General features: G+C 36.9%; 1 protein-coding gene across 1 annotated transcript; it reads left to right on the top strand.

Moving 5' to 3' along the window:
• Positions 1-10354: 10354 nt before the first annotated feature.
• On the top strand, positions 10355-11313 carry LOC133825471 (uncharacterized). The gene is made up of 2 exons (XM_062258404.1): positions 10355-10660; positions 10891-11313. Exons 1-2 carry the CDS (start codon positions 10355-10357, stop codon positions 11311-11313), a joined length of 729 nt encoding a protein of 242 aa, XP_062114388.1.
• Positions 11314-12575: the final 1262 nt, after the last annotated feature.

The raw sequence follows: 12575 nt of genomic DNA on the forward strand, positions 1-12575 counted from the left end.
CCAGTGTATGCATTTTCATACGTTGTTTAATGTTCAATGTAACTAGTTACTTTTTGGATGTAACTAGTTTTTTTTTTTTTTTGTGATTGTCTGTTTCTAATTCTGCTACATAATCATTTTTATTTGTGATTTTTCAGTGTTCTTGTTTTAATTTTAATTTGTTTTTGTATTGTATATGTTGTAATGTTGTAATGTAGCTGCTTAACTTTTAAAGTAACTGGTTTCCTTAGATGTGTATGGTTTTTTAATGTTGTAGTTATTATATATTTTAATTTTCCTTTTTGGTGTAATTGTGTTCTATTTTATTCAGGCTGTGCATTATATGATCAAACCAGAGTTTTGGTTTGGAAGTAAGGTTCAGCAATGGAATAAACAAGAGGTTATAGCTGATTTGAAAAAAGTATTCACCAAGAAGCAGAAGGCTATGTTTAGAAGAACTCCTTTTGGTCATTTTTTGGATTTGCCAAGTACTACATGGTAAGTACAGCTTATACAAAGTGTTTTGATGAGGGAAGTTCATTAGGGAAAAGAAGAATTTGAGTTTTGGTTTAAGCTTCATGATAAGGTAGTGAGGTTTTCTATTAGTGAGTTTGGATTAATTACTGGGCTAGATTGTGTTGGTAGTGTTGATTTAAGTATGTTTCCTGATGGTAAAAAAGTTCTTAGGAAAGAATTTTTCCCTGGTGTTAAAGCGAATGGAAAAGTTAGCAAAAGTGAAGTTAGTAATCTTTTTAATTCAGAGAATTTTAATGCTATGGAGGATGACCTTGTTGTGAAGTTGGGATTGTTCACTTTTTGGCTGACCCAGAATGAGACAAGGGTAGACAACAAGCATTTTGGTATGGTTGATTGTGAGCTTTCCATGTTGAAAAAGTTTGCATTTGGCAAACTTTTGTGGCAAAGAACTAGGTGTTATATGTGCTCTGCTTTAAAAGAGATGAATGCTTTTTAATGCAGATTCCTAGAAAAGCAGATGGGTCTCTTGATAATTGGAGTTACAAGTGTTTTGGTTTTCCTCTTGCATTTCTTATATGGATTTACGAGACACTTCCAATTGGTTCATCGTTTTTATGTCGGAGGATTGGTTCTTCATTTCCAATGATATTGAATTGGCATAGCAAGGATAGTGTGAGTTATCAAGAAGTTCTTGAGAAAGTCTTTATACATGATAAGGTAATTTTTTTCCTCTTTTGTTTTGTGTTGTATTTTTGTATCTATTATATTTGTAAGTAACTGGTTACTTGTCATTTTTATAGTTTTTTTTAATTTCATATTTAATTATTGAAGCTCTTTGTTGCTATTTATGTTCTTTTTATTTGATTCTCTTTGTGTTTTTTAATTTAATGCAGTTTGATGTCAATATTGTCGTTCCTAATGCGGAGGAAAAGAAATTGGGTATTTTGAAAAATTTATCATTTGAAAGTGTATTCTGCACAACACCACCACCTACAGATGAGGACATTCCACTATCGGAGATGCCTTCGTTGAGGCCTGAACTTTTCTGCCAAAGAAGCGTTTGGAGGTTTGTTTTTGTTTTTTTTTTCATATTTTATTTTTTTAAAACACTTTGTATATGTGATTATAGTTTAATGTTTTTGTCTTCTTGTTTAATTGTATATAGGATCATTATAACAAGGAGTTCCAAGATCAAATCAAAGAGTTACATGTAAAGCTGACTGAAGTCCAAGCTTCCCAAAAGTTGATTATTGATGAAGTTGGTTCTTTGAAGAAAATTTTGAAGCTGATTTTGCTACAGCGATCGGTTTGCTTGTAGACATTAAGTCTGCTGTGTCTGTCAAAACTGATGGTGGAGATTTAGATTCTCAAAATCACATGGACTTTGAACATGTTTCTTAGGTAACCGGTTTCTTGTGTAATTGTCTTTTCGTATAATATTGGTTTTCTGTCTTGATTAAATATTTTATTTCTTTCTTCAGGATTATTTTGATGATGTTTGTGTGGGAGGGTACCAAGATGTTGAAGTTGGTGAAAAGTTGGGGGTTGATTTGGAGCATTCTGTGAAGATTGGTTCAGATTTTGTTACTCTTGTTAAGGTATATTATTTTAATCATATATTGTATAAGGAAGTAGCTTGTTTTTTATATTTGTTATAAATTATATGTTTTTTCTCTTTTGATTTTGCAGAGTCAATCTAAAGAAGCCTCATTCCTATGCTCGACTCTTTCAACTCCTACATTTCATGTGTCAAATGAAATGTGGAAGGTTATAAATGAGTCTGCTGAGAGACCATTAAAAGATAGCAGTAATGTGGAGGATAAAAGCAATTGGTCGATTGTTGTTTATGATTCTTTAAGGGTAACTGATCTTGTGGCTATTTTGCCTAAGAAAAGAGAAGCGAAGCCGAGTGCTGTGGTCAAGTCTCCTTTCATGCAAAGTTTGGTTCTTCTGAAGATGAAGGTAAACAAAAAAGTAAGAAGACTGTATTTGATAATATATGTCCTTTTTCTAATGATCGTGGTCATAATCACACTGAAGAGCAAGCTTTTGAGTTTCATAGTTGGATTGAAACTAAAGTCAAGCACAATAACAAGTATTTACAATTTTTTTTTAATTTTGTCTTTGTGTGAAATTGTTTGTTTGGTTTTCTAAAAATTGTTTGATTTTTTTGTTTTTTAGGTTTAAGAAATATGATGAGAACAAGGTTGAGCCATCGATCGATTTCACTTTCATTTTTATTGATGAGAAGACTTGGTTCTACTGTTTGTATTATCTTAGGCAGTTTGTTGATTCATCTGTGAGTTTCTTTCTTTTTATGTTGTGTTTATCATTTTTCATTTTTAAAAAAAAAATTACATTGATGTACTTCAATTCTATATTATGTTGTAATGGGTAAGCAGTTCCCAAAGTCATTTTTTGTGTTTCAATGATATGTGTAACTGGTTACCCAAATGTATATTGTAATAGTTTAGTTGGGGTAACTAGTTACCACAGTCATTTTTTGTGTTGCAATGCTCTGTGTAACTGGTTACTGAAATGTATAATTTTGATGTTTAGCTAATGGTAACTTGTTACTCAAACTTTATAATTTGTTGTGTAGCTAATGGGAACTGGTTATCCTTTGTTTTTCAAATATGTTATGTTGTAATTGGTAACAGGTTTATTCATAGAGGTCTTATAAGCATTTTTTTAAATGCAGCATATTGATGTCATGATGTATTATTTGAGGAGAAAGGTTAAGTTATGCAAATGTTTGAATAGGAGAGTCTACTACTCTGATAGTTTTTGCCAAAATATTGTGTTTATGTTTGAGAAGTTTATGAAATTAGGCAATGGTACATTTAACATTGATGACAGTTATGTTCCTTTGAAGATTATGAGGGGTGAGTCGTTGTGTTTGCAGCACTCACTAGAATCTGCTTGATCATGTTCTTATTCCTGTTAATGTGAAGGATCTTGCTCACTGGTTTTTGTTTCATTTTGACATAAAGATGAGGTTGCTCATTATTTATGATTCTATGTCGGAGGCAAGGCATGAAAATTTGAGTTTACCTGTAATTGAAGCATTTGTTGTAATGATTCCTCTTCTCTTGGAAAAGATTGATTTTTATGATCATCCTGATATAAATATTGATCTTAGTCCTTATGATGTCGCTGAGAATGATGCTTTGCAATTGACTATTGCTAGAGACGTTCCTCAACAAGTAGAGTGGTGAGTTTTTTTTAAAAAAAAATAAAAGTTTGTTTATCTTTGTTTGTTTCTGGTTTTGTTTTTATGTTCTTAGTTTTTGTTTGTGTTTGCAATATTGCAATGACTGTAGGGTTTTTACAACTTATTTTGCTGAGCAATTAATTCTTGGAAAGGAAAAAGAGATGCCAAAAGAACTTGATGCTCAGTTGCTTTGCCAAGACATTGCTATTACCTTGTATTTTCATGGGAAGAAGAAACAAGAAGATTGATATTTGACTAGCAATGAGTTTAGTGAAAAGCTTTTGGATAGGAGGCAGAAGAGGAGGAAGATTGCTACATAAGTTTACTTAAGACTGCTGCATAGGTTATTTAGGAAGCTTTAGGAAATGATATTATACTTTTCTTAATTTGTCTATACTCTAGACCAAATCAACTTTTGGAAATGATTTTTGACTTTTGGAAATGATGACCAATAGTTAGTTTGATACTTGTATATGTTAAATTGTTACTATTGTAAGACCTTGGTTACTTAAGACTATTTTATATATCTTTTGATCTTTTTTTCTTTTTTTTTTGTTCTTCATCTGTATATATTTACTTAGTTTTCAGGGATATTTTAATTTGTAACAGACTTATTATAATACTCAATAACAATTTATGAATATAAAAGTCACTCGTTTAATGAATAAAGCTATGATAGGTGTTGACCCTTGTTTGACCAACGACACGGAGTCAAAATTACAACAAGAAATGAGATGATAGTCAAGAATGGAATCAAATGGTAAAGAATTGACACAAATGATTTATAGTGGTTCGGCCCCAATGAATGGTAATGACCTACGTCCACTTAGTGCTATTATTGTGTTGAATCCCAATGTTGTGATCAAAGAACTAGGGTTCTTGAGTTTCACAAGCCTTAGGAGAATTACAACTTTCCGGAGGATAATCACACTATACGCTCTTTCTATGAGTATTCAGAAAAAAGATTCAAAAGTCCCTTCCTTGTGCCCTCTCATTCATATTTATAGGCTCAAGGGGGTTACATGGGCCAATGGGCCTTAATTATCCTTAATATCAGCGTATCAAGGCAATAAAGAGGAAATAATAAATGTAGTTATTACAAGATTACATATATTTAGAGGAAATAAACCAAAGCATGCGACCAGGCTGGTCGCATCTAATCGCGAGATCTAATGAAGCAACAAGGAGATGGTCGATAGACGAACGGCACCTATTCACTTTGATGCTGCCACGTGCCAACCACGTGTAATAAGTTATTGCCACATCATCATGAGCCATTTTTTGGTAAACATTTGCCCCCAATTTTATTTTATTGCGACCAGAATAAAGTAAACTTAGGAAACTGACCCTTCGCGTACCCCACCAAATCTGTCAGAGCCGCCCATACCTTCTCGAAAAAATGTAATCAATCATGTCCAATCAAGTCTTTTCGATTTCCCAAAAAATTGTCTGACGGCTATTGCCTTTCCCCATGCTTTCAAAAATGTAATTCCATGATTACCTCTTTTACAGTGCCACGATCAATATAAATAATCCTCCAAGATCATTTTTTTTTTACTTTTTACTTTTCACTTATCTTCGCTTCCTTAAGAACTCTGAAGAACTCAACACTCAGAGCCTAGAAAACCCAAACGATTCCATCGTTTCACGGAGTTTCTGCCCAGCTAACCGTAGTATCTCAGAGACTTGCTTCACTCTTTCATCCAAGTAAGTTTATCAACCCTTTCAACCGTTTGAGATGCCATGCAAAACTATTTTTTACCTGTTTTGTATCCTGGGTTTTTGAGCATTTTCGACTGTTCTTGAAAAATAATTGCTTCGGGGTAGACGATTATATTGATCTGTGTTTGAGAGGGTAGTGAACTAATGCTTTATAGGAGTTAAGAATCAGTTTGGTAGTTGAGGATATAGATTTAGGGCGTAAAATCGAAGTAAAAATTCGATTTTTAAGCTAGTTGAAAAACTGGGTTTTTCCCGCCCTTTCAGAGTCGAAAAGTTTTTCTCACTTCTGCTTTTTAATCTATTTTCCAAACTGCTCTCTTGAAATATAACGTTTTTTGTCAGAATGCTACTGGTCGTATAAAAGCTTAACTTTTATACACGAGCAGCGTTATTCCAACTTTTAAACACAAGTTTTTAGGTCGTAGATTCTCATCTCCCCTTTTCTGTTTGCAGACTTTCATGCAAGATCCATGGGGAGGTGAGAGGCCTATCGACGACGATTTGCTGACCCAATTGCTCGAGGACGAAGATCAATTGTCACAACTAATTCTGGAGATCCCTTTTTCTCGCATCACCCCAAACATTCCGTCGACCCCACTTCAAAACATGGGTTGAGTAAAGTCCAAAGCCCAGAAAAAGAAACCATCCGCTCCTCCTTCAAATTAGCCTACTTCTCGGGCTGAAACTCCTTCGACCAGTGGTCGAGAAGAAAATACCCCCAACCCTGAAATCCAAAATCAAGCCCAACTTCGAAACGTCATTCGACCAGATGTCGAATGGTACGTCACTCCCCTTAGCCAAATCTCGGTTAGGATGATAGCCAACTATCTTAGGAAGTACGGACTTCCTCGGGTAGCCTTAGTTCGACCGACCAGAGACCAACGGGCAAATCTTCCAGGAGGCACCTTCAGCGCCTGGTCGAGGTATCATATTGAGGCAGGAGCGATCCTGCCTCTCCATCCTTTCTTCCAAGAAGTGGCCAACTATTTTGGGGTCGCTCCTTTCCAAATACTCCCAAATGGGTATAGAATGCTCTCCGCACTCTATATCCTTTATAATCATAAGAAGTGGCATGTTCCTATGCCACACAAGGTCAACTATCTGTTCGACCTCAAATCCTACCCCAACCAAGAGAATATGGGGTATTTTCATCATTGCCACCAGGAAACGACCCACACTTTTCTGAGTGATACCTGTTGGAATAAGCTTATACAGGATCTTTATTTATTTTCATGTATATCTAATATTAAACAAATTAATACGAGATAGCCTAAAACATGTTTCTAAAATTAAATTCAAGAGAAACAAATAATAGAATACTTACAGTATACGCAGCGGAATTAAAGAGTCCTTCCTTCAAATTCTCTAACTCTTGTATCCTCTCTGTCGCAGAGTATTATCAAGAAACTGAACCGATCTTCTATTTTCTTCACAATCTTCCAATGTATCCTTAGAACCACCTAGACTAGTGTGGGCAATTCTCAACACATGAGATAGATATAAAGAGAAGAAGAGAAAATAACAAAGAGGTTTCGAAAAGGACTTGTGTTTAGAGATAATCTAAAACTATCAGTAAATATGACTTGTGACTTATCAAACTTATTTTTTGACTTCTCTATAAGCACTCCTTTTATAGACTCAATTAGGCCATTTAATTTAATTAAAAAATCAATAAAATAACAGCCATTTTGAAGCCCTAGGTCGAAATTATCATGGGTTATAGGCCCGTGAAATTTCCCATTTGATTATAAGCTCATTGGACTTAAAATCAAGGTCTGTATTATTTTCTATTGATTTAATTAATTAAATAATTATTTAAATCCTTTATCAAATTAATTATTTATAATTTGAACCTTGATTTAAACTTATTTATTAATTTAGATACCAATTTATCTTAATTAATAAATCTGCCATAATTTCTCTTTTCTTCATAAAATTACACAACTTTGTGAAACTATCCAAAATTGACCTGGTCAACTTTGATAATTCTAATTGATGATTAAATCAATTAATTGAGACTATCTGGATGATTTTATCCAAGGTACAATGGGGACCATGGGCCTATGAAATCAAGCTCCAAAAAGTTATCATAAATCTAACAAATAAATTTACTAACTTATTAATTCCTCGTGACTCCACTATAGACTTGGAATTGCACTCTTGAATTCATAGAACGCTCTATAACAAATATAGATACGCTATTAATTATCCATTGTTACAACCATAATTGTCACTCAATCCTCTATAGACGGTCTACAATGAGATAGGACTAAAATACTGTTTTACCCCTCATTGTATTTTATCCTTAAAACACTTAGTTCCTTGTAAATGATATTTCAGTAAACTAATTTAATTACTGAAATGAGATCGCTATCATTTTAACACCTTGAGCCAAACTAAAAGGAAACCATCGTTTCACTTCTTCATCAGAAGCTATAGATGTTCATATCTATGATTAACACTCCCACTCAATTATACTACCGAGTTCCTAAGATGTAAGTATGGGCTAGTCCGTAGGGTAAGCTGGTAACGAACAAGTCAAAGAACTCAAATAATACAATCAGTTAGAATACTAACCACTCAGAACTGAGATTGAATTGACCTATGGTCAACTATATGATATGACTAGAATAGATAATAACGGTATGTTTACTTATCTTATCAACTATCAATATCGGTCCAGTCCGATGTAACAAATACATCCGATCTTATCTACTTTGCTAATATTCTAGAAATAACATAACACTGTAATGTGTAAGTAGATCATATCGTAGATTGCAAGTCAGTGTAAATCTAGTGCACTGACTAATCTTAGGACTAATTTATTTTGAACATATAATCATATTTATATTCCACTGTGATTACGTCACTATAAATAAGATTAGCTATATGCTTGGGATTTAATAGAAGTTTATATTAAACAAATAATCATGAAAATAAAACATGTGAGCAAAGTGATTGACCAAGTCAAAAAATGATTTCTATTCTTTTATTGATAATAAAATGAGATTACAAAGAATTTGAGTTTTAATTAGGGCATAAAACCCCAACAATACCACCTTCAAATCCAATGTGGGGAAGTACCCTCTAGAGTACTTTTTGACTACCGACATGGTCACCGACAACCTGGCCTTCACTCAAGGAGGTAATATCTCTGCTCTCCTGGTCGTTTATTTTCCTTGTATTTTATCTGCATTTCCCTTAGAGATTTAGCATATTTCAGGTCCATGGTTGCGACCGGCTCCCACTCCAGAAATGGAAGTCCGAGCAGCACTCTTGGCCAGCATGACTGAGGTAGAGAAGAGCGTCAAACAGCTGGTCACTAAAGCTAACCTGAGAGTGGTCGGGCTTCTGGCACCACACCAGGATGTGAGGGAGTCAACGGCAGGGAGTGCCACCGGCGAGGAGATTCCCGAGCAGCACACAGATGTGTTGCAACCTCAAAGGAGGAGGAACACTGGAGTAACAATCAGGGAACCCTCCAGCACGCCACGAGCAGCTACTCCCCCTGCCCCAACAGGAAAGGGAAAAAAGAATGCTTCCGAACCCCCTGCTCCCATCGAAAAGTCCTCAGATGAGAACGGTACTGTTTTCTCATTCTTAGATAGTTTTCCAATTCCCTATCACTTATTTGATGGGGAAGGCAACTTTAAGTATACTCCAAACTTAGGTTCAGATTTCTTCCAGGCAGTAAGTGAGGGTAGCAGTAGTTCAGTAAGTAATGTAGCGACCAGTAGTTATAGCACATATACTTTATGTTGACTGCGTTTTTGGCCAACGACGTGAGAACATAAAAAACGATAAAGCCTTCAAGAGAAATAAAACGACACAGACGGTTCAATAAAGAAAATAAATAACACACGCAATTTTTATAGTGGTTCAGCCCCAATATGTTGGTAATAGCCTAATCCACTTAGAGTTGTGATTATAGATCTGTACTCAAGATCAGATGAACTGAGCCAACTGAGTTTCTTCAGTACAGATTACAAGAATACAAGAATTCTTTCAGATACAAGCACTTTCTCTCTCTAGAAAACTCAGACCCAAAATTTCCCAAAAAGTCTCCCAAGAAGAAGAAAACCCTTCTGATCTCATAAGCCATGTATTTATAGGCTTAGGATCATACATCTGATATCCCCTAGAATCGGGATATTTTATTATTCTTATTATATTTAAATTACAAAAATATTCAAAATTTAACCGAACACCCAATTTGTGGGGAAAAATGAGATATTCCCACGTGTGCCAAGACCGGTTCTTGTTGAAGCCGTTTCTGGGAATCTTGACTTAGTCCTCCTCTATCTGGTCGACCCATATCTCCTACTGACCATTCATGCAAGTGCTGGTCGGACACATGCATGCTGGACATATGCAAGTGCTGGTAGGACATATGCATGCTGAACATATGCACTTGCTGGTAGGACATGTGCATGGTGGTAGGACATGTGCATGCCGGTAGGACATGCAAGTGCTGGTAGGACATGCAAGTGCTGGTCGGACACATGCATGCTGGACATATGCACTCCTCTCGTCTAACATGGCAATCTCCTTTAGCATGCCATGTCTCTCGTCTAGCATGGCTATCTCCTCTAGCATGCCATGTCCCTCGTCTAACATGGCACTCTCCTCTAGCATGCCATTTCTGGGCAGTAATGTCACTCCTGGGCAGCAACGTCGTGACTGGTAGGATGCAACAACTTGACTGGTCATGACACCTCTCAAGCAGTCAAAACTCTTCATCAGTCTACCGGGTCACTTTATCACAACTCTGAGGAGTCAATGTATTTATTGACTATTAATGTGTCTTTTACTGACCATGCACTACCACTTGTCACCTCTATTGCCACGTCATCGATCTCCAATTTTTGGGGATAACACTTTACTTATAATTTCCTTGCTTTCCTTTTTATCTCCATCTATACATATTGTCTCACTGTTCGCAATGTTTCCTTACATGCAGATATGTCGTCTGAAGACGTGTTCGATCACTACACTGCCGCTGCTACCCCCTCGAGCAGGAAGAAGGATAGCAAGAGGGTTCGCGGAGAAAGCAGCAAGACTTCTTCAAAGAAGGCCCGGACAGAGGTTCCTTCTGCAGCTGCTCCTTCGAGGGAAACCACGCCACCTCCCACAAAGGAAACAACGCCACCTACTTCTCCACTCGACCAGCCATCTTCAACTGTATCGGTCGGCCAGCACTCTACTCCTGCAGCGCCTACCGACCAGCCACACCACACTCAACCCGAAGACACTCTGGGCAGCACCGTGGTGAGTTCGGCCAGGGAGAGAATATACAAACTCTCCAAGCACAAACACAGCCAAGAGGCCATTTTCGGCACCAGCTCCATGGAGGCCTACCAAATAATAAACTAAGGGTTGAACGAGATAGCCAGTGTAAGTGGTTTTCTGTTGTTGAGTCATTTTACTCTGTTGATTTCTCCCATCATCTTATTTATTTTATCTGATCGCAGGGATTGCTGACTATCATTGCTGGTTAGCGTCGCACAAGTACTTTGGCCACCCAGACCAAAGACTTTGACATCAGGCATACTGAGGCAGTGAAGGTGCTCGAGGGGAAAAATGCTGACCTGCTCGAGAAAAACGCAGAACTGACCAAGCAGAATGACGAACTGCTCGAGCAGAAAGCCCAGCTGACCGAAGAGCTACTGGAGTGTCGAGCTGCCCTAAACAAATCTAATGAAGATAAAGAAAAATTCAGGGAGAGTGCCAAACTCAACTTTCAAGAAGTTAAACAGCTTGGGCTCGATCTGACTGCAAGAAAAAAGGAGACGGAGGAGCTGGAGGGGCGTGTTAAGGAGCTCGAAGAGACTAATGCCAAAAACATGGAGAAGTATAGGGAAGCCACCCACCTTTGCTTCTACAAGTTTTGGAAGCATAATCAAAAGGCCGACTTCAGCTAACTGTCTGAGTGCTTGAGAGGAACCATAATGACCTGATGCACCATTCGCCTGGAGGAAGAAGAAAGAGCCAAAATTCCTGCTTCCCCAGAGATTTCCTTGGCAACAAGGATTGACAGCGCGGACAATGAAGCTAGCGCTACTGTCGACCAGAACACTCCTCAAGATCCTCCAGCCTCATATTCTTTTATTTTTATTTTTATTTTGTTATCTTTTGAATACGGGACCTACAAGTCATGATGTAAAGACAATTGCTTTTTTTTTTTTTTAATTTTTACTGCTGCATGGGCAGCTTTTACTTTTAACAAACAATTACATCCAAGCAGCTACTGCTTGCAGTGTAAAGGGATTTCTTTTTGATATTATAATATTTGCATTTATTATAACATCTGTTCGCATGACCAAACTTAGCATAGTACTTTGGTTTGATTTAACAAAATACAAAATTTTGAAAATTACTCTAAGTACCCTAGCATGCTTTCACTTATTTTTCTCATGTGTTTACATACCTTTCGATATGCTTTGCTTACTAGATGCCTTATATGCCCCCCAAGTGATTGAGGAGCTTTAGGTTCTCGGTCACTTGCCTTTACCAAACCCTGTTCGAACATTTCTGCTCGTAGCAATGAGTTTAAAATAAAAATATAGCAAAATAACATACGTAATGAGCAAATACTTGTAATAAATACAATAGTTGGCAAGAATGACTGGCTGCGCACAGTCCCTTTTATTTTCTCGTAATAAATGGACAAAACATGTATGTACGAGTGATCAACAAGATCTTACACTTATAAGCAATCAGTCACATAAAATGACCAACCCTTTTTCATAACTTGTTGTTGACGGTGAGAACTCGTCAACTAAGTTGAGTTGGAAAAAAGTATCAAGTAAGGATCGTCAATAAAAGAGCTATAGAAATGTAAGTGATAACTCAGGTACAATGATAGAATAACAATGGAGAAATTAATCTTTCATTCACTCTCAAGCCTTTGCTACAGTCAATTTTCCAACCCCCCTTCAGATGGTGTTAGAGTTCATTTTATAGTAGGCTCTAATGGCCCTGGGTACATGGTGGTCCAGGAGACCAAGTGGTACATAAGTACTATGTCAGGGGAGTGGCTTTAGAGGTTGTGGTCGTATATCCAGTACAGGAGCAGGTGTCCGGAGGATGTCTCCACTACTTGTCCGTACCCATGTCTGATGAGTGGTGACAGGCATAGTGGCACAGGTGGTAGTGGTGTCGACTCTGGCTCTTGGCCGTAGAC

Source organism: Humulus lupulus, chromosome 3 (assembly GCF_963169125.1).
Source record: "Humulus lupulus chromosome 3, drHumLupu1.1, whole genome shotgun sequence".
NCBI lineage: Eukaryota > Viridiplantae > Streptophyta > Magnoliopsida > Rosales > Cannabaceae > Humulus > Humulus lupulus.